Consider the following 21,683-nt stretch of genomic DNA (forward strand, 5'->3'; position numbering starts at 1 on the left):
AGCCGACATTGCGCGTAATTCGTTACGCAGATTTCCGGCTAAAATCGTTGCATGAATCATATAAATCTGGAATATAATCGTATAAAACATAATCATAACAGTCAGACCGAAAACATCAAAACAAATCTACAACTCTTGTCTGTTGATCTACAACCTAATACTTCAGTCCCACCCATTTCTTCACTTCCGCTTCACGTATTCTACCCCCGATCCCCTCTTTGATTCCTACTCACGCCATCGCCTGGTCCGAAACACCCACGATTGATCTTATCCAGGTGCCATACACCTATCGGCTCCTAAGAGATCGGGATCCGGATTGCCCCACCAGTATGGGAATGCAACGGAAGACGATGCTGCACCAAATATAGCAAAATTCAAGATGAAGTAGATGACCTGGGTTCCTCCGTCAAGAGCGGCACTGTCAAAGATAGCATGGGTGAGTGACAACTTTGACAACTTTTAGATCAACGCTAGAGCTTACCTTAGGAGATAGTTGTACTTGATGAACCATCGAGGTCTGGGAAATGTGATCACATAAGCCTATCATCCCCACATTGTCTCGCGTTCTACTTACCTGTACTTCCTTGCCCAATACTGCGAGGCAAATCCGATGATTGCACCCGGCCACCACATACCTACGAAGGATATAAGCATTTGTGAAATCAATGATGGACGGTGCTTACCATTCACTGAATACGCCAACCAGCCCATGTAATTAGTGATAATTGGGATGTTGAGATAACTCCATACCCTCTGGTTAGGAAACCTTCTGTGCATCAGCCAGAAGGGGATAGGAAGTACAAGACCTATCCCCAACGCCGCTGGGATGAACCAATATGGTTTCCCGGAGAGGTACATCTCTTTTCCTAGAGCACCGAAAGTTACCGCCTTGGAGTTTGTTCTTTGTGATAAGTCAGCAAGTCGGTTGGCAACATTCAAATCAAGACCTACCCTTGGACCTGCCATCCTGACCATTCCCTGGTACCAAGAGGATCCAAAAGAGCTTCTCGATTCTGTGTCACAATCGATTTATACAACACATAGTTGAGTGTCGCTCCGACAAAAGTCCCTGCTAATTGAGCCACAAAGGTAATTTGTGGGGGCACTTTGGCATACTGACCGAGCTGAGAAAAAGTCAGAGTGTGTCTTCGTGCATGAATTAGCCTTCACTTACCTTTTGGTCACTGAGCATATACAAAGTCTGAAGTGGCGCGTAATAACCATAAAGCGACGCGTACAGATTGGCCAGAGGTCTGTCCAGCCAGCATTAGTGGCAGGACTGTCATGATGGCCACGGAACACTCACTTTCCCGGATGGATAAAAGCCGCTATGATCTGAATGATTCCGTTGATCGAAGTATCGAACCCAGTCACAGCCTTGAGGAATCCCAAAATGATAGCGAAGAAGTACCCGATGAAACTGAACAAAAGAATAGACCAAGCAGGAATTGTGTTACGCCCACCATAATAGGCCGTGCCCATGGCAACCGCCATACTCGCTGTGACTGATTCAGCGAAAGGAAAGGATCAGTAAGGCAGATTTCACTCACCAAGGAATAGACATCCGTAGACCCATTGTGGCACAACTTTGTAAGCCTTCATCTTCTGGTAATGTACGTCGTCAATGTCAAGGTCCTTGTTGCCCCGTCGGATGCCTGCCCATCCTGCAATAATGTCCTTGTAATGCCAAAGTATAACGTGCGTGACAGCAGCACCTGCTTTATCTGTGAGCCTGGGTACTGACTAAGTAGCTTTTCGACTCACCACATGACAGATTATGAGTAGTGAGGGACATTTGGTATGTCGAAGTATAATAGGGTCTACCATACTCTTGATATGCGGTGTAATTCAGACCATAGTTTGAATCCAGGATCTTCGTCTGATCATATTTCGCTGCAACAAAATTCAGTTCATGGAACCTTCAAATCTGCAAATCACTTACTACCATTCGCGGTGAACAACGAGGTAGACATGAACGGAAGACCGTTGGATTTCCCTTGACCGACATCACTATAGTACGCACCGGTTGCAATGATATAGCCTAGGCAGTTTGAGTCAGCAAAGATTGATTGTCTCATGGCTTACAGAGCAACATTCCTATCCAAGCTGAAACTTGAGTCTGTAGAGGCCAATACAAAGGGAAGGCTTGTGTGATAAGGATCCAGTCGAAACCGAACGAGAAAAACCCTAAGCCTTCGTTTGAAGAACCCGCTCCGAATAGATTTCGGACAAAGGCATGCTTGCCGTTATCAATGAGGCAAACAATGGAGACTGCGGTGAGCAGTGGAAACATCCAGGATGGGATGATTTCCCAGAAGAAAATGGCTGTGAAGACTATCCAGAAGAATCTCATTTTCTTTTTGTTTAGTAATCCCCCAAAATGCATACTCTGAAGCAGAGACATAGTGGGAATAGTGGCGGGCCATAGAGCATATGTTGGGTAGATCAACGAAGATTGAAGTACACCACAAAGTGCGTATCCGATACATTGTGCTGCCCAGGTCTGTATGATGGCGATACCTGGATAACGATGTCAGTGTTGCATCGGACAGCACTCCTTCTTGGGTGCGATCTACCTACCTGGATTGAGGTCCAAACCATAATAGAGATTGAGAATTGCCACTACTGACACCGCCTCGGCGATAATCGAGGCAGTTGATGAGTAGATGACTATAGCAGCGTGTTCCTTGACTGTAGAAAGATCAGTATAACGACCTCTCGACATATGCCATCTGAAGCAGCTCACTGTTGAAGGGCCCCGGATTGACATACCGCCATTTACCGTGAGACGGAAGTTTGTCCAGAATCTTCCCCAAAATATATGCGATGATCAGTTGAAACAGAGCACTGACGGTGGCTCCTTGTGGCTGTAGATATATAAGCACATGATCTCGTCAAGGTAAGCATAGGGATGACATACTTTCCAATAGTATATCTCAGCAAGAACTGAGCCAAAGCAAGCCAATCCGGTGCCAAGAAACCAGAATCGCAATGTCATAACAGGCTGATCGGGGTCATCTCGGGCACTATAAGAAACGTCAACGACCATTCCACAAATGTGTCAAACGTGGAAGAACCTACTCGATGATCTCTGTAACAATTTCCGCTGCGCCTTGGACCACGACAACGGGTTCGAAGTCTTCTTTGTTCCCGTCCGGGTGGGCCCCTTCTTCCACACCATACACATTTACAGACGTGTCGATGTCCTTGTCCATGTCTTTCGAGTTGAGGTCGTGTAAGGCATTCTCGGTGCCACTCTTGGGTAGCTCCGCTAACCCAATCGAGCTGTGCAAGTCCTCTTTACCAAGACTCGTCATGGTGCTGCTTGTTCAGGGGGGATATAATGGAATGTTGCATAGTTTCAAGCCCTGTTTATAGTCGGAATACCTAGAATCCTTATCTCAAACCAATGGATATCGCCGAAATTCCACTTGCGGCTACGCGTAACGGCATCGCTGAAGATAAGGATGTTACCCTCCATGTCCCATGAATGCGGCTAAAGCGGACCATTCCCGTAAAGAAGATATTCGATGCGCAAAGTGGTTGGCATTTGTTCCTGGGATCGGCGCTATCCGAACCCGTTCGAGCTTCGTCGCACGTTCCCACGCGCATCATTCTCGATCGATCCCATGACGAGTTGTTACCTGTTGTACCTGTTTGTGACAATATATACTACTCCATTTTCAATCAATGCAAGGGGACTCAACTTTGAATCTAAATCCAAAATGGATCGTGCTGCAGATTATCAGCCACTACTCAAGACTTTAGACCAGAAGGACTGCGAAGAAGAATGTGTGAAACGGAGTTCATCACGATCCTCCTCAAGATTTCATACTCTTTTGGCTCTACTAGCAGGTGTACTGCTGTACCCGACCATTGGATTGCTCTTACGACCTATTCATGGTCCCACTAATCTACTTCACGCCAAGGATCCAAGTTTAGCCGTGAGCCAATGCGAGAGCACAGATCTCCTACCTATTCAAGCTCCACGAAAGAGTGAGTAACCGATCCCCTGTGCTCTTCTGACTATATTGTATAGATGTTTGGAAGAATCTGTCAGTCAAAGAAGCGACGGAAATTAGAGCTTGGCTCTGGTCGCCAGAGCGCGATCTCAACTTGACAAAATCGGCGCTGGCGGTTGACAGCGACAATTACATTTATCTCATCGAAGCATTTGTTCCGCCCAAAGCCGCGACTCTTGCTTATCTAAATGGTTCTAGTTATGCCCCCGACAAGTATGCTCACGTGAGTGAGAGAGCTGTGAGGAAGTAATGAAGGAAGTAATGTGAGCTGACTGACTGTAGGCGATCATCAATCACGGTTCTTCCGAGAGGATTGTGGACTATCTCATTGGTCCTTTGCCCCTGTCTGCACAAACTCAAATTACCCCGCTTACGTCGATCTATCATGAGCCTGTCATTCCGTATAACGGTATGTGACGGAATTTTGGTCCCATTATACTGATCATATATACAGCGCATGGATTTGGTCCCAATTCCACAACGATGGGTAACCTCATTGCATCTACGTTTGCGCCTTTATCCGACTTGACGATGGATCTATTCGGGGGAGTGGCAAAAGGTCTGGCCAATGATACCCTGATAGGTGCCGGAACGGCTCCTCTTAGTTATGATGGTAGCTGGAGACGAATGTGGGTGGGATTGAAGCTCAATGTTCCAGGTCATTACCTATTTCCGGTTGACATGTACACATATGTGAGTGACCAAACACCGTGTGTAGACCTGACGAGCCGATGCTAGTACGAAATGAGTGGTACGGATTCGTCTAAATGGCACGTCATCAAAATGGTCTACAATAGTCAGGTGTTCAATTCTACCCACGAATTCAGGGAAGCATGGGAAAGCGGCACGCTGAAGAGGTCAAAGACACCTCTTTTGAATGACACCTCTGGCTGGGCGACACGGACCCGGATGAACAGAGGCGGCAACCGAGACCTTGACGACCGAGCAGGCCCTAGAAGTGTAAGCTTCGATGGGCTTAGATTCCGCGTGGATAGGGAAGAGCAATACATTACCTGGAGTAAGTTGAGTCTTAACACTCTACCCTGGTCGCATGAGACTGATGAAAAAACCCTTAGTGGGCTTTTCCTTCTACCTCGGATTTGAACGAGATATGGGTCTTAACCTGTGGGATATCAACTTCAAGGGTGAAAGGATTATTTATGAGATATCTCCACAAGAAGCGATGGCACAATACTCTGGTACCGACCCTCATCAGGCTACTACCGTGTTCTTGGATCGAGCGTTTGGGATGGGTGATTCTGGTATGTACTGCGTTTCGACCGCGACTGATCAAAACTGACTGTTACCTACTCAGTCAAAGAACTAATGGTCGGTTACGACTGTCCCGTCGAAGCAGTATACCTGCCAGCTTCAATTCACACTGCTTCCGGATCGACAACTCGGGTAAACGCCATATGTATATTCGAAAAGGATTCCACCAAGCCATTAAGTCGACACACGGGCTGGCTCAAAGACGAGATGGGTGCTATTAAAGGATACGAGCTCACCGTTAGGTCTGTTAGTACTGTTGGTAATTACGACTACATCTTTGATTATACTTTCCAGCTAGACGGAACGATAGAGATTAGAGTATCGGCCTCTGGATATCTACAAGGGGGTGTCTGGGACGAGACGCAAAGACCTTACGGACATCAACTCCGAGATACAACAATGGGTTCACTTCATGACCACGTCATCAATTACAAGGTTGACTTTGACATCGCGGGCACCAAAAACTCACTCATCGCTGCAATGTTGGAAATAGAGGAGGTTGAGCAGCCCTGGGCAGATGAAGATTGGGGAAAGGTGAGTGGACTCATGCTTCACTACTAAACGAGCTGACACCGTTACAGACATTCAAGCAACAAAAGGTGGTTAGAAGACAGATTGCTTCCGAAAATGAAAGTAAATTGGAATACCCCAGAAAGTATGTCTATATCCGCTGATGCTCTGACTCGACACAACTGCTGACCCAGTCTTTAGTATGGAAGGAATGTACGTGATCACAAATGAGGAGGAACAGAACACATGGGGTAATTCTCGTGGATATGCTATACATCCCGGCGGTAAGATGAATACTGGAGCAACCCAAATTTTGTGCTGACGAGAAATGTAGCGAGTAACATTCACCTCACCAACCTTGATTGCAAACGAACCCAAGATAACGTAAATTGGGCCAAACACCATCTCTCCGTAACTCGACGTCATGACAATGAGCCTTATTCGTCATCCCTTTGGAATATCCATCTTCCCGGTAAACCTACAGTCGACTTTTACAAGTTCTTCAATGGCGAATCCCTTGACCAAGAAGATGTGAGTTGCATTCATGCTATTTCACTGACATTTCATACAGCTTGTTGTGTGGTTGAACTTGGGAACCCATCATATCCCTCGAGCTGAAGATTCTCCTCAAACACTTACCAACGTCGCCACGTAAGTCTGTCATCATTCTGTCTACATACAACTGATACCCTGTACAATAGATCTTCCGTATTGCTCACCCCGTACAACTTCCACGATTACGATGTTGCTATGGAGTAAGTAGTCCGCTTTAGGTATGATCTCATGCTTACATACTGATTGCGGCAGTGTGATGAACGCCGTACTCCTCAATGCTCCTCGCCCGGGTGAGAAGTGGCAGGTCGATGAGAACAACGTCAAACAGACCTACTGTGCGCCAAGAAAGCTGCCAGACTTCACCTATACTGGTCTGTTAAGCTTCCAGGAAGACGGTTCTCCAGCCTCCGCAACCGATATTGTAGAGCAAAGAAAATTGGGTGAGTAAACTTGATGCTCATATTGTGGCAACAATTTGCTGATCTTTTCATTTTTCAGCTGAGTCATGGCATGGACTACATGCTGAAATTTAATTGGATCGTAAATGATGCGGAGCAATATATACATATTTATGACACTGTACTGTACACGAATGTATTGAAACCGTATGACAATGTCATGCATCCTGCGCATAAACAGCACCGCTTCTTCCCTACGATCAAGTCAAAGGAATATCTGTGCAAAGAATGTGTCCGAACCTTGCGACTGACTGTAGATGCTTATCTCCGTGCAATGAATCAACCCTATTTCAATGTAACTATATCAATTCAAGCTAGCGGAGTAAAGTGAACTTTATTCCTGGTGGCATCCGGAACCGCATGGGTGCTCATTTCCCAGCGTTACCCGCAACCGCATTATCGGAGATCGCCTGTTTAGCAAGTATGGCCCCGCATCGAAGAGTATAACGGACTCGTATCTTAAGCGCAATGGTTTACGAACTGGTATATTTACATGTCTCCCCAAAATTACCTGATTGCTTCTCACGTACTCTAAGCTACCAAGATGCTCTTTTATACAGCACTCATCGGTCTACTACCTCTACTGGTGGCCGCGACTCCTGCTCAGCAGCCTCTGAAACATACTTACCTGGAATATCTGTCAGGCAGTGATCAGCCTCGACACCCTGCTCCGGGATACAAGCAGTCTTCTCGGCCTGCTGCTTATGGGTACGAAGATCCAGCCAACGCAGAATTCTATTCCAACGCACAAGTCGGTAAAACACCCTCATGTAAGCTCCGTGATAACCTACTTCGTGAATGAACGAGCTGAGTAAAGTTCCGCCGTACACAGGGCCACCTTATAACGTTGAAGAAGCGTACTATGGATTGAAAACGTTCGGTCACACCAAGGCAAGTGATCGTGTGTTCGATCAATGACAATCTGGCTAAATTTTCTGCAGCCTGTCAGGTGTATGACAGTGGATAACAGTACCTTATATGACATCGCCATTCTCGGCGCACCTTTCGACACCGCGACTTCTTGGCGGCCTGGAGCTCGTTTCGGCCCTGGAGGTATCAGAAATGGAGCACAAAGGTTAGGAGGAGCGAACCGGCTATTAGGAAACAATGCTTTCTTGGACTATGAGATTGGTAGGCAATTCAACTTGTTCTCTCATTCATTATCGTCGCTAATCATGCTGTACAGTTGATTGTGGTGATTCCAAGATGACATACTATTCCAATGATTTAGCCCTGGCAACCCTTGAAACCGATTATCGATCTCTCATCAACAGGCCTATCGCTACAGCCTTTGAAGCAGACAAAAGTAGTCTCGCTTTGGATGGTAAACATCATCCAAGGGTGGTGATGCTCGGTGGAGATCACACGTGAGCTGCTCATACTTATTCTCGTCACCCCATCGGAAGCTAATTTGTGCTATCAAGGATCGTGCTTCCTGCTCTTAGAGCTTTGAACGAAGTATATGGTCCAGTCTCGGTTATCCACTTTGACAGCCATTGTGACTCGAGGCATCCAGACAAAGGTACTTTGACCCACGGCGTACGTATCGGCCAGCTATGAGACTGGATGACCGAGCTGACTTTCAGTAGGACTACTTTTATTTCGCTTGGAAAGAGGGACTTATGAGCGAGACCAATATTCATGCAGGGTATGTTTCTCATGATATCGGTATATGTCGACGTCTGACACCGTTATTTTAGGATTCGATCCAATTGTGACATGCCTTCCGATATCGAAACCAACTTCTCCACTGTGCTCGCCGACGAGATTGAGGATATCGGTTGGCAAGGTGTTGTTAGTAGAATCAAGGCTCGCGTTGGTGATAGTCCTGTTTATCTCACTATCGACATTGACACTCTTGATCCAGCATTTGCTGTAAGTCTATCACGACTTTCCCGCCTTTACAAACGCTGATATGAAGTGTAGCCCGCCACCGGTACTCCAGAGATTGGCGGTTGGACGACTCGGGAGATGATCAAGATCCTTCACGGTTTGAAAGACTTGAAGATCGTCGGTGCTGACGTTGTTGAGGTTGCACCTGCGTACGATGATCAGTAAGTCATGTTTACGAATCGTCAGACCGTTAAGATGGAACTGAATCAACGCAAATAGAGCCGAAACAACACAAATCGCAGCCGCTGGAATGGTGTTCGAACTTATCAGCATGATGACTCTCACACCAGTCGTCAAGGGATAATCAAAACTGATGCTTTATTCAACGTAAGAAACCGTACTTTGTATTCGATACGCAAGGCTTGTGTAGATGTAGTGCATAATGTTAATTATGGGGTATCAGTCTTTTCGGTTTCAAAGTTACACTTTCAATTACAATCTCAAGCAAGAAATCAGAGAGATCACTATGACACACTCTTTCTCGGTATGATGCACCCCTGCAAGGTCCAGGTTGCCTTTACATACATAAAAGTTATACCTCTTGAGAGTCTGGTCAACTATCCCTGCCTACTGTGTGATCATCGCGTCAATCTCGCTTCCATACGCACTGCCCCCCAATCCAGGTCTGCGAAACACCTTCTTGAGCTTCTCGCAGAGTCTCCACTCCGTTTGCGAAAGGATCGATAGAAAGAATGCAGAAGTCTGCAGCTTTTCCTGGCGATAAAGTACCTCTTTGATCCGCGGCTCTGATTGAATAGGCCGAACCAGCAGTGTAATATTGGATGGCTTTCTGCAGTTTTAGGTTGAATCGATCTAGTGCGAGGATCCGGGGATCTGTGGAAGGGGATAGGCTTGGGTCGACACCGGAACGTCTAGTCGTCGCAGTATAAAGATTAGGGAATGGATGATGTGGTGCGGTAGGAGCATCGGAGCCGAAAGCGACGTGAGAGTTGTGGTACTCCGTCCAGGGGAATGCTCGGTCACATCGTTCATCTTCACCAAGCTGTAGTCTCCAATTGGGCTGATAGATGGGATCCGCGTGTACTGGTTGAAGGGAGGCGACGACTCCAAGCTTAGTCAGCCGTTTGATGCTTTCTTGACTCACGACCTCCAAATGTTCGATACGAAATCGAGGCATCGTTTGAGGAGGATTAGCTGTAACAGCATATTCGAAGGCATCTAATGCGGAAGAAGACGCAGCATCCCCAATAGCATGTATCGCCACTTGTAACCCCAAAGAGTCCGCCAAAGCCACTATTGGTTTGAGATTATCTAATGGCCAGATTGGACCTGGTAACAATCCGTTAGCATATGGTTTGCTGAGGTACGCTGTACAACTATCGACCACTCCATCGCAAATGATCTTGATACCCGACATGCTAAGAGGCGTTGCGAGCTTAGCCAGTCGATCCCGATGCTCGGCTGCTTTCTGAACTGCTGCTATTCGCTCCTCAGCAGTTCCGTTGGGGGAGACTATCCAATGCGCGGCCACCCGCATCGGTAATCCGCCGGGTCTACGCCTATGGTACTCTTCCAACGCGACTAGTTCTTCTTCGTCCATCGCCATGTCTACTACTCCAGTGACTCCTGAGACAAGGTAGGCTGCGAATGCACGATCAAGGGAATCCAACCTATCTTCCAAGGTAAGAAGTGAAGCAATGTATGGCCACACATATTCGGTCACGGCGGTCTCCAAGAAGAGTCCGGTCAACTCTCCATCTTGATCTCTCACGAACTCGCCACCCGCAGGAGCTGGAGTATCTTTGCAGATTTTCAACGCTTCCATCGCTTTCGAGTTCAGCCAGCAGGAGTGAAGGTCTGCAGAGTCGATAAATACTGGAATATCCGGGATTACTTCATCGAGAGTGGCTTTGGTGGGCGGCACACCTAGCGCATCGAACAGGAAAGATTTACCAAGCAGATAGAGAGAAGATGGCTGTCTGGCATTAAGCAGAGCTTTTTGAACTTCCAAGGCAGATTTCCCCAGCATTTCGATTTTAGTCTGACTCGCGCCCATCTGGATAAGATGAGTATGACCATCGATCAAGCCTGGGAGGACAACCGCACCTTCCAGGTCTGTTATTCTGTCCACCTATGATCATTGATCAGCGTCTTTTTCAGTGAAAAACAAATTGGCCTACTGAATTTCTTATCTTCTCATCCGCACTATCTCCTACTGTTTGTACTTTTCCGTCTCTGATAATGAATGAGGCGTGCAGTGGCTCACCCTCTACACTGGTGAAGATACGGCCGTTTACGAATAGGTGACTGGACATACTGTGCGGGTGAATTGCAAGTCTGTATGAGCGCCAGGAAAGCCTCAGAAATTAAGGGGATATCAATTATATAACTGCCATTTGAGCGTTAATCCGCGCTAAAGCATAGTGATGCGCGTCTAACAGCATGTTATGGATGAACATTCCCCCTGATTAGTTGTAGCGGAATGAAAACTGTTACGAAAGATCAGCCTGAAACCCATGTAATCAGCCAGAAAATAAGCCGAATCTTAGACCCCTGTGAGGGGAGACCCTTGTTGTCGGCGGGACTACACGACGACCTACAGAAGTCTGCATAAGAAACATCGAAGCGGCGACGATTGCATTTGTCGAGTCCTCGCTTGGAACCACATCAAAGGAAATATGTCTGCCACCAAAGAAGTACCGGGAACTGTTAGGCTCTTTGCAGACTCTGGTGAATTACTTCAAACTAAAGTTGAATTGGTCCCAAAACCCAGTCATCACGCTGAAGATCCACTCAACTGGTCTCGAACTCGGAAGTACATAAACTTGGCATGCCTCGTACTGTAAGTGTTCTTTCGGCATGACGCCTACTGATACCCAAAGCTTCACTTTCATTGGAGCCATCTCCACTTCAGTCCTATTTTCCATTTACACTCAACTGGCTGAAGAAACAAATCTCACCCTTGATCAGCTCGTTGCTGGCAGTGGCTATTCGTACTGGGCAATCGGATTCTCAAACATATTCTTCCAGCCTCTGTCACTGGCCATTGGCAAAAGACCAGTGCTTGTATTATGCAACTTGGCAGGCGCATTGCTCACCATCTGGACGGTCTACAATTCAGGCAATGCCACTTGGATTGTATCTCGACTCTTGATAGGTTTAACTTCCGGACCGTCTTTCTGTTTAATCGAAGTTGTTATTGCCGATGTCGTGAGTCAGGCCCAGGGTTACCATAGCTGACCAGGTCAGTTTTTTGTTCATGAGCGTGCACTTCCACTTGGTCTCTATGTATGCGTGCTGTATACAGGCGCTGTCATAGGACCTCTAATTGGTGGGTTCGTCTTTGAGGGGTTGGGATGGAAAGGAGTAATAGTGAGTCATGTTGGACACTGTTGATACGCCGTTGCTCGATATGCGATGTGGAACGTACTTATAGTGCAAGCTTTATCAGTGGCTGAGTGTTGGCCTCCAAGTCCTGACGACCATTGTGATGATATGCTTCTTCGAAGAGACCAACTTCTCCAGAAAAGAACCTACCATTGCGTTGCAGGTGATGCCTGATCTCAACCCATATAATGCAGCCAAACATCTTTCTCCAATATCTCCTGATGAGACCAAAAACGACACTACTCATCAGATTCAAGTTGAACCTGTTTTGCCAAACGAGCATAGACCTGTGTGGGGTAAACCGAAATTTCGTCATTTTTTCACCGTTTCGCCTTATGCTGCGCATATCATGAAAAGAGGTCTGATTCAGCCTTTTCTTATGATGAGATTGCCGCTCGTATGGTGGTGCGGCGTCATGTATGGAATTTATCAAGTTTACTTTAATCGTGAGTTATCCCTCTATCGTCCATCCCATTCGTCTCGACTAGGCCCTCATGCGCTTTCAGTATTCGGCAGTCTATCTTCTGGTGTACTCGCATTCCCGCCTTATGATTTTAGCACTAGTGCCATTGGGCTCACCTTCTTAGGTCCGCTATTGAGCGGTGTACCCAGGTGAGTGATAGGGGGCATGCAAGGCATAACTGATATGTCTAGTGCTGTCCTGAGTGGGTGGCTTTGTGATGCTTTCTCACTCAAACAAGCGAGAAAGAACTACGGTATATCAGAACCGGAACATAAACTCAAGCTGTACATTGTGCCCGCTGTTCTTACACCTATCGGACTAATAATGATGGGTCTTGGGCCTTATTATGGTGCTCATTGGTTGGTCTACGTGGCTGGGGAGTTCGTACTCAACCTTGCAGGACCAGTAGCGACTTTGTTGATCATCACTTATGCTTTTGATTCATTTCATTCGATTGATCCCGATGACAGCCAAGGACCGAAGGCCGCCGCTCAAGATTCCGCACCTTACTTTTCAGCTATCATTCTCATAGCCATGTCTATCACCTTTGCTTTTGTATGCACTGTCCAGTACACGCCGAGATAACCAGATACTGATGGCTTTCTAGGGCTACGCCACAACACCTTGGACTTTCGGATGGAGTTTCAAGCTCTTTGCTATCACAGCGGCCATAGGAGGGACCATATTGAACGCTACAGTCTTGTTGATTATGAGGTACGGCAAGAGACTGCGAGCAGATGGCGAGCAGTATTACAGGAAAGTTATCAATTGGTAATGTTCAAAATACCTCAAACTGTTTGGCGGTGTCAGCCATTCGCCTGGAATAGGGAATAGTGATTCTCAGAGTTGGACCGAGGGGAAGTGCAGGGTGAAGTTTCACTGGCGGTTTGTATAGTATAGTTGACAGGAGCTTGTAGTAAACGCGATGAAAACGATAAATGTAGGTAGAAACATGAGTGCTTGGCAGCCTGAGACAGTAGCAACACTATAAGTAAGTCAATCAAGCCAGCTACCGACTTCTGCTTCTGTCACTGCAAAGTCATGGCATCGTGCGCAAAGCTTCGCCTGTCACATCAACAGCGTGGCTGGTAATTAGCAGGTTCAGTGACGATTAGTAGAATTCGATGACGATAATTCTTCATTATAAAAATCGTGTATCAAAGTAAAATCGTGGATTACTCGATTATTCGATGACAATCACTACAAACTGACGGTCTGGTCTATACTCATATGCATATTCGTTGTATAATTCTGATGAACCTGATATAAGTAATCGACAAATGTCCTTTCCCATGAACCCCTCGAAGCTTTAATCAAATATTCCTTCTATAGTGCAGTCGGTGCGGGGTTATCTCCCCGCACCATGCTCAAATCTCTTTTGTTCGATCCAGTGCACAAACCCGTTGGTACAGACGCATTTACAGCGTCGTATGAGCTGAGAACATAATATGTCACTTAATGCACACTCTCTGTAGAATGGTTCCTACTTACTCTGGGTAATCGCAGCCATTAACCCTTACCCACGCTCCTATCGTATCTTGCGCGTTTGCCCAACCGCTTCCTATGGTCGCATTTGCTGGATGAGAAGCTGTAGGTAGAACTACGACGCTTCCAGTCTGGGTTAGAGTTGGGAGTAAAGCTGCTTGTTCGGCGGCGAATGAAGGTCCAAGAGTGGGTGGTGGCCAATTGGAGTGAGACGCTAGCTCGGCAGCTGCTATTGTCGGTGTGCCGCTAAACGATCCTGTGGCGGAAGCAGGATATGTCCCAGCGAACTTAAATCCTCGTCAGCTTCTGCTGTTTCCAATTAGGATTGACACTTACTTGATTACCACCGATTCCTAAACCTTTGCAATATCCACCCGCTGCTCGGGGATCCTTGGGCATCCAGCCTTGTTCCCAGCCTAGCCTGTAATGCCACTGTGGACTTGTAGGATAACCTTTAACAGTTGAGTTTCCAATCTTCCAGGTCCAAAAGAACCAATTCTGTAACGCGTCCATGTTCGCCATTGTGTAGCTCATGACTCCAGCTTTGAAATCAGTCGACCAGCTTTGCCACTCGTCGTATAGATCACAATTATTACCAGCAGTTTGGAAATTTGGTGTCGATCCGACCCCGTTGAGCCATAATCCACAATCGTTAATAGCGTTAGACCATTCTCCGCCAATGGTGATGCCGTAATTCGTCATACTGTCATTGGTACCACCTCCCCAATTGCAAGGACTTTTGGCTTGGTCGGCATGAGAAGCATTGTTGACAGTGCTAAACGCAAGATAAGGATGTTGATCGAGACCACTGAGATTACGAAGCGAGGTTAGTAGGCTATTGCAAGGAGACAGTGACATCAACTGGTGGAGATACCACTCACATTCTGTCAGCACCGTTCAAGAACCCTTCCCAATCTTTGATACCCAAGAAAGCTTCATGCATGAGTAGAGTAGGCCCATTGCCTGATCCATAGCCCGTGATTCCACGAACGGTCTGATATGCTTGGTAGTAGCTGCATTTGTTGTCAGTCTATGCTGTCTTCAAGACACCAAAGTGCGACATGACTTACAACGCTGACAGTACATCTTTTCCGACGGTCTTGGCCATCACTTCATTAACAAGCCCCAACCTGAAAGATGGTCAGCATGTAATCCTGAATCGATGTTCCAGTGACCAACGTACAGAGGCACGACCTCCTTGATTCCGTCTTGCGAGATGAACTCTGTGATTGACCGGATAGTTTCCAAGGATCGTTGGGCATTTACGATTCCCATCACACCGTACAACCAATTCACACTACCGGATTTACCGGAATGATTCCATCCATTTTGAGAACCTAAATTGATCTCTTTTCATCAGCTACGTTCAAGGAGACAAGGAAACAAGTAAGAAGACAAGCTTCGTTGAAACTCACCTGGCAGAGCATGAAAATCTACGAAGATCCTTATGCCGTATTTCCTGGCCCAACCGATAGCTTTCACGAAGTATCTGATGGTATCAAGGTTTAGTGTGTCATCCCCAATGAACCAAACCTCCTAGAATAAAAAGGAACTCACGTCCACGATACTTGCGGCAAGTACGGTTCCCCATCGATCGTCTCTATTGCCCAATACCCCAATGCGATACTATTTTTCATCGTTAGTCAAGTTCGAGAGGATTCCGTGATAATGCAATACTGACCGAACATAATTCAGACCGGCAGAAGCAATCGCCGCAAAATCCTCTTCGGTCTACGTGTACTTTGTGAGCATACAAGTCACTTGGACAGAAACTCCCTGGTGAACTCACGATGAAAGTCTTGTAATGTTCTTCCATCTTCGTAGCTAGATCGTTGCCCATTCTGCGATACATGTCAGTGTCACTCTGATACGAGATAGAGATGTCAAAGACTTACGCTTGACATAAAGTGTACTCGTCCACAGCCTGCGGAGTGGAGCTTTGGTACTGTTCATATAATGCAGGGACGATAAAAGCTAATTGAGAGTCAGCTGATGTCTCGCTGGCAGCTATGACAAGGGCGGCTCACGTTCAGTGACAAGCCATCCGCCGAGGTTTACACTATTATTGGTGAACAATTCGGATCAGCTGGAAGCCGTCAGATGGTTCTTTCAACACTGCTCACCCTCTAGCGATATGTGTACCCCATACCCATTCTTCCAGAAGTGATGGACTCCAAGATTGGGCTTTACCGGATACCTAGGGATGATGAGATCAGCTGCGCTATTGGTCAGACGATTTGGCGCTGGAATGCCCGGAACCCATTAATCCAGTCGTTCTTCCCACCTTCTATGGGTTCTTTTTGAAAGTGCAGATACTGGACTACTCACAGAGTAAGGATCATAAGGGTTTTGGGCCCAGTGACCTCCGAACTTGTTAACATATTTGAACTGAACACCCAGATCTGTCGTCACAGTATCACTATCGCCACCTGAACTTGGGGTCACATACTGATTCCAAGCTTGAGAGGTTCCACCAGTCTTCGACGTTCCTCCTGAAGTAGTACCACTTGTCGATTTTGTTCCTCCTGAACTCGAAGACGAGCTTGGCTTCTTCTGCGTTGCGACAACCACTCCAATGGCTACCCCTGCTATTACAACTAACACGACGGGTAGTCCGATGAATAACCATTTCCTCTTAGTGGGATTTGTAGGTATACATGTTCTCCCTGTTTTGAACTTCTTCCCTGATGGTTGATTCTTGTCACCTGACAGTGGTATTGATCTGTTTCTCTCCCCATGAGGATGTAAGGTAGGAGCTAGATAATGATTAGAAGCATATTGATTTTGACCGAATTGGTTGATATTGGCATTTGATGATAGAGGGTCTTTCTCATTCGCTAGAGAAGGTGAGTCGAATGGAGAAGCAGGGGAGTAAGGTGCTATTGGCATGTGGGATGGATCGGGTGTCGAAGGGTACGAGTTGAATGCTTCCAAATATGCGTGAGTGGGTGAGAGGTCGTACTAAGAAGTCGAGATGGATCGGTAAGCTGAAAGCCCTCTTAGATAGGATGCTAAGACTATAGGTGTTATTGATAGAATGATAAAGGATGAATAGGTAGAATTTGAATCAAGAAGACGAGAGATAGACTGAATGGGTGGCTCATGGGAACACAAAAAAGAGATCGTGACATGTTATTTGAATGCATCCGATCCTTTGGTTCGGTCTCACACAATACCAACGACGACAACGACAACAATAAGAATGTCCATTGAAAAGGGGGGTGAAAGGGTCAAGATGAGCACGGATGTAATCATTTTGCACAGCTTCCATCTTCTTGATAACCGAACAAACAATCCGCAATTTCGAATTTCGAATCTATTTTCTATTTCAGACTCACCTCATCGTATCCTCTTGCATTATTCCCATTCTTACCTCCTCTTGCATTCTTGGTTTGTCTAGAGGGTGTACGAGGCGATGAAGGGTATTGGTGATTCGGTGAATTCGGTGAGAGCAGTGATCCCCCATCTGGGATAGGACTGCGGATGATAGGTGAAGATATCGATATAGGTCCGGGGCGTTTCTTACTTGGCATTTTGAAATGATCTGACCTGATTTGTTTTTGGTGGGTTGAGATTTGTTTGTGTATAATACCGTCAAGGTAAATAACAGAATATACGTGTATGAGCTATAATTCGTGTGTATGTGTTGGTAAGGAGCGTGTTTAGTTGGTTCTGAATGTATATATGGACGATGTGTTCATCAATAATGATGAGGACAAAATAAGTTGATTCGTATGAACGTGATTCTTTTGGTCTTCCCACGCATATATGCATACATCTTCTATCTAAAGACGCGTGACAACCTCCCCCGCTCTCTCTTCCTGAACTGCTCATGTTCACGATCTTCACCTTGCTACTTTCTGTGAATCCAAACTAAATGAAAGATCCCTAAATGCACACAACGCGTCCAACTAAACAAACTCTCACTAATCTCCCAGATCTTTCTTCAGTTTTTCCCGCTCTCCTCTTTCCTCGAACGTCTTTTCCCCTTTTCCTCCGCTTGGCTTTCGTTCCTTGAATATCCTTGAATATCACTCTTTGATTACGGTTGTGCCTAGAAGCTGTAACTACCACCAAGCCCTGAATCAGCATGTAAATTATTGGGTAAAGTAACGTTTTGTTATCCCGGGTAACAATTGAAAAACAGATCAAACGTGTCGTACCTTTCTTCTCGGTTTAATCTCATTCACTCCGGTACGAGTATTCAACAGGACCCTCCTACCGCCGTCAAGGTGATTTCGTACGTTCGACGTCGACACTATTAGTGTCTTTCTGAACATCTTTTTCAGTGCAGTCGTATGTTTGAATAAAGCTCATCGTCAATAAAGCTCATCGTCGCTCGTGATATGAAGCACTCTCCCTCTGTGTGTGTTTTACTCCCCACTGTCGATCGATCGGAAGCAATCCCATTCTCCATTCAGGTTATTCTTCCCTAAAAGGGGGCCTTCATCCCCATTTTTCCTTAGATGATTTTCGATTCAACTACATTGATTCTTTGGTGACCCGGGCTTTGATCAAGGTAACCTGTTCATCGTTGCTCATATCATCTTGTAGATCATTATCCATGTATTCCGGCATATTCGGAAACCTGACCCAATACCTGATGTCAAAAGAACAAAGCGCATCTCATCATGCACAATATCGAAGACCAAAGTATATATATTTAAATATATATACCCTTCCTTTTTGACATGCTCTTAGTTTGTTTCAGATCTGCTGTTATATACAAAACCCCCTAACGAAGATTGGTATCTCCTCTACATCTCATTCTCACTTGTTCACTACTCTTCAAAGCGGATACTTTCTGTAATCCCATAATAGAGCAGGACTACTATACGTCGCAAGCGTCATCCGGTTCTGAGATACTCCCACGATGCTCGCATTACTCCTGTTACCTTTGCTAGCATGGACAGCACTCTCTGCTCCTTTAGAGTTAAGAGCACCAAAATACAATACGACGGCCATGGACATAGCTCTAAAACGGGGTGCAGGAATCTTAGGTGAGTAGTCGATACTTACTTACCATCGAACTTCCTCTGCGGTTCCGCTCATCGCTTCTGACATTATCTGTACAGGACCATACTCCAAGTGTTCAGGCTCGATGTGTTCTTGGATGTCAAAAGTGTCAGACTCGACCAAGTTCACTGATTTATCAGTTCCAGGTACTCATGATACTGCTTCTGTAAGTCACACAATAGCTCAATGATGACATGACCATGGCTCCTATATGTTGGCAAGCCACTGTGGATATACTGACGCTGGTTGATGTCGAAATAGTGGGACTATACACCCCTCAGACAGATCTCTTATTTGAAATATACCAACATCATATACCCCTCACCAATATATCGATGTGGAAAACAATCTATTTTCGCTCAGTTGCAATCTGGTAATAGAGCGTTTGATCTTCGAGTTGGATTCGCACCAAATGGGAATGATTTGATTTTCTTTCATTCAGAAGCTATATTAGATATTAATGCAAGGCTCCAAGATGTCTTGTATGGATTTTACAAGTTTTTGGATGAAAATCCAACTGAAAGTCTAGTTCTCAGTATCAAGGTGAGTATTCGACTATACATTTGGAACCCATCTTTCGTTCTGCATCGTATTTGCCCGGAGAGTTGTTCTCAGCTAAACCATTCGATGAAAATTAGGTCGAAAATTCAACATGGGGAACACCTTCGTCACTTCAGACATCCCTCTATTCTTCCCTCACTTCACAATCGGCACTCCCATACGTAAATCCTACCCCATCCCTATCGACCCTCTCACTCTCTTCTCTCCGTGGTAAATTGATCATCCTTAGACGCTTTTCTCTTGATCAATTACCATCAAAGCAACAATCACTAGGAATAGACGTAAACAACGGTTGGGCGGATAATAATCCTGATTTCACTCTGACTACTCCTGCAGGAGACCAAATCCACATTGAAGATTATTACGAAATCACAGCTTCAGTAGGAGTGACTCCTCACGTCAATGCGAAATTATCAGTAACTACAAATCACATCACTACCGCTTCGGGAAAAACGGAAGGTGATGGTCTATATATTACTTTTGCAAGTTCTGAAAAAGATGATGAGCTCCTCACTCCTCAAATCATGGCAGATGGCTTAATCGTACCCGGAGTCAATCAAGGTTTGAAGAATTTCTTGACTACTGGAAAAGGAAAAGGATTGAAGAGAAGAGGTATCATTTGTGAGTACTGCTTGAAACCTGCTCACCACCAAAAAGGCTTCAGCTGAAGATTTTCGTATACTATTCAGTCACGGATTTCTCAAGTGACACTTCTGGTTTAGTAGAAGCTATCATTGCGTAGAGAGGATCGGAGTCAGAAGGATGGGTACATATTTTCTAATTGGCGATTCTCGAGTCTTACTTTTTGGGCTTTTACTCTGCGGATGGATCGGTTTTTATAGCTTGCATTTCGATGACACTTTTCACGAATGCATCCTATGTTTCGATCTATGATGGTGTAGATCACGCCTCGGGAAGAGTAAGTGGGGGGCACCATGAAGATTTGAATCATTGAGATACATATGAACATGGTGATGCAATTCTAATCATCCAGAGGTATAGATGAAGCCATCTATCTCATTCCGAATGAATCATCCAGTCCGATCCGACCTAATCTTCATCCATCTCAAACAAGACCACCTCTCCAGCTTTTTTACCCAAATTCTCGATAGTAATCTCGTCACCAGTTTTTCCTCCAATAATGAAAACTCCATCACCTTCTCCCAACGTGGTCTCCTCTTTCCCTCCTGTGACTTTGATCAAGGCAGTTTTCTGTGCGTCTTTAGCAGCTGACTTGGTGTTAAAACCTGATGATTGAACGACTTGGATGTAGAATAATTTGCCTTGTCTACCATTAAGGGATGATAATAATGTATGAGTCAAAGATTTCGTTGGTGATAAAAGTGTGGCGAAGAAATGAACTGGGGAGTTTATCTGTTTGAGCAGTGTTAGCGTTTTCGAACCTACTGAGATCCGACAAGATCGAGAAGGAAGAGTATGATTAGCTCACAGGTGTTAAACCCTTACTTTCCCTTTCGGTGGTAACACCTTGATACCCTACCGGAGCTACTACATGAGCCAACTTATCCTGTTTATCTTGATCCGTGAAATGTCTAGTATAATAAGTAGGTTTTAATCCTCTCTTATTTGGTAAAGCCCATATTTGTAAGAAATGAGTTTGGATGTTTTGATGGTCATTATATTCTGAATGTGCAATACCGGTTCCACCTGATGTCATTTGTATATCACCTCTTTTCATCGTTTCCACATTTCCCATCGAATCTTTGTGTGATAGTTCTCCGCTAATGATGTATGAGAATATCTCAAACTCTTTATGCGGATGTGTAGGAAATCCTGTTCGAGGCTGTTAAGGAAAGAAATATGTCAGCTGTGAATTGGTAACGATCCACAACGAAACCCCACTTACAGCAACTCGATCTTCATTGATTACTCTTAAAGCACCGAACCGCTCAAATTCACCATCATGGTAGTTCGCGAAAGAGAATGTATGGAATGTCTGTTGATATTTTAGTTCAGAACCCGAATACACTGATGACAGCTAATTAACTGTCAGAAAGTAAAGTGAACTCACTTTCAACCAACCATGATCTGCTCCTCCTCTATCTTCACTAGCCCTAAATCGGAATTGCATATTGGCCA

The 21,683-nt window shown here is 45.5% G+C and overlaps 8 protein-coding genes across 8 annotated transcripts; 4 read left to right on the forward strand and 4 right to left on the reverse strand.

Annotated features, from left to right (window-relative positions):
* Nucleotides 1-267: 267 nt before the first annotated feature.
* IL334_005784 (OPT family small oligopeptide transporter) lies at nt 268-3,317 on the reverse strand (the record flags this gene model as incomplete). The annotated part of the gene is made up of 15 exons (XM_062937492.1): nt 268-418; nt 482-517; nt 575-635; nt 684-901; nt 952-1,124; nt 1,175-1,253; nt 1,307-1,505; nt 1,551-1,715; nt 1,765-1,893; nt 1,943-2,041; nt 2,086-2,520; nt 2,581-2,691; nt 2,747-2,867; nt 2,921-3,026; nt 3,082-3,317. The coding sequence occupies 15 exons, from the start codon at nt 3,315-3,317 to the stop codon at nt 268-270; spliced, it is 2,319 nt and encodes a 772-aa protein (XP_062793543.1).
* Nucleotides 3,318-3,725: 408 nt separating this feature from the next.
* On the forward strand, nt 3,726-6,892 carry IL334_005785 (uncharacterized protein; the record flags this gene model as incomplete). The annotated part of the gene is made up of 14 exons (XM_062937493.1): nt 3,726-3,996; nt 4,040-4,245; nt 4,305-4,431; nt 4,477-4,715; nt 4,761-5,040; nt 5,099-5,284; nt 5,338-5,828; nt 5,876-5,949; nt 6,006-6,088; nt 6,139-6,215; nt 6,376-6,455; nt 6,506-6,559; nt 6,612-6,799; nt 6,858-6,892. 14 exons carry the CDS (start codon nt 3,726-3,728, stop codon nt 6,890-6,892), a joined length of 2,391 nt encoding a protein of 796 aa, XP_062793544.1.
* Nucleotides 6,893-7,361: 469 nt separating this feature from the next.
* On the forward strand, nt 7,362-9,014 carry IL334_005786 (agmatinase; the record flags this gene model as incomplete). Its single annotated transcript, XM_062937494.1, has 9 exons — nt 7,362-7,587; nt 7,650-7,708; nt 7,759-7,948; nt 8,004-8,184; nt 8,242-8,356; nt 8,407-8,465; nt 8,518-8,692; nt 8,744-8,871; nt 8,930-9,014. The coding sequence occupies 9 exons, from the start codon at nt 7,362-7,364 to the stop codon at nt 9,012-9,014; spliced, it is 1,218 nt and encodes a 405-aa protein (XP_062793545.1).
* A 282-nt stretch (nt 9,015-9,296) lies between these two features.
* On the reverse strand, nt 9,297-10,986 carry IL334_005787 (uncharacterized protein; the record flags this gene model as incomplete). The annotated part of the gene is made up of 2 exons (XM_062937495.1): nt 9,297-10,802; nt 10,852-10,986. 2 exons carry the CDS (start codon nt 10,984-10,986, stop codon nt 9,297-9,299), a joined length of 1,641 nt encoding a protein of 546 aa, XP_062793546.1.
* A 363-nt stretch (nt 10,987-11,349) lies between these two features.
* IL334_005788 (uncharacterized protein) lies at nt 11,350-13,296 on the forward strand (the record flags this gene model as incomplete). Its single annotated transcript, XM_062937496.1, has 7 exons — nt 11,350-11,486; nt 11,554-11,881; nt 11,936-12,043; nt 12,123-12,504; nt 12,565-12,670; nt 12,713-13,076; nt 13,129-13,296. The coding sequence occupies 7 exons, from the start codon at nt 11,350-11,352 to the stop codon at nt 13,294-13,296; spliced, it is 1,593 nt and encodes a 530-aa protein (XP_062793547.1).
* A 551-nt stretch (nt 13,297-13,847) lies between these two features.
* IL334_005789 (uncharacterized protein) lies at nt 13,848-17,539 on the reverse strand (the record flags this gene model as incomplete). The annotated part of the gene is made up of 15 exons (XM_062937497.1): nt 13,848-13,956; nt 14,013-14,293; nt 14,343-14,814; nt 14,888-15,019; nt 15,077-15,136; nt 15,190-15,343; nt 15,422-15,495; nt 15,564-15,632; nt 15,688-15,737; nt 15,796-15,847; nt 15,902-15,980; nt 16,034-16,065; nt 16,130-16,203; nt 16,335-16,967; nt 17,345-17,539. The coding sequence occupies 15 exons, from the start codon at nt 17,537-17,539 to the stop codon at nt 13,848-13,850; spliced, it is 2,466 nt and encodes an 821-aa protein (XP_062793548.1).
* Nucleotides 17,540-18,879: 1,340 nt separating this feature from the next.
* On the forward strand, nt 18,880-20,325 carry IL334_005790 (uncharacterized protein; the record flags this gene model as incomplete). The annotated part of the gene is made up of 5 exons (XM_062937498.1): nt 18,880-19,006; nt 19,082-19,188; nt 19,284-19,565; nt 19,661-20,204; nt 20,273-20,325. 5 exons carry the CDS (start codon nt 18,880-18,882, stop codon nt 20,323-20,325), a joined length of 1,113 nt encoding a protein of 370 aa, XP_062793549.1.
* A 308-nt stretch (nt 20,326-20,633) lies between these two features.
* IL334_005791 (uncharacterized protein) lies at nt 20,634-21,675 on the reverse strand (the record flags this gene model as incomplete). The annotated part of the gene is made up of 4 exons (XM_062937499.1): nt 20,634-20,957; nt 21,034-21,387; nt 21,451-21,540; nt 21,616-21,675. 4 exons carry the CDS (start codon nt 21,673-21,675, stop codon nt 20,634-20,636), a joined length of 828 nt encoding a protein of 275 aa, XP_062793550.1.
* Between the last annotated feature and the right edge of the window lie 8 nt (nt 21,676-21,683).

This window comes from Kwoniella shivajii, chromosome 8 (genome assembly GCF_035658355.1).
Source record: "Kwoniella shivajii chromosome 8, complete sequence".
NCBI classification, from domain to species: Eukaryota; Fungi; Basidiomycota; class Tremellomycetes; order Tremellales; family Cryptococcaceae; genus Kwoniella; species Kwoniella shivajii.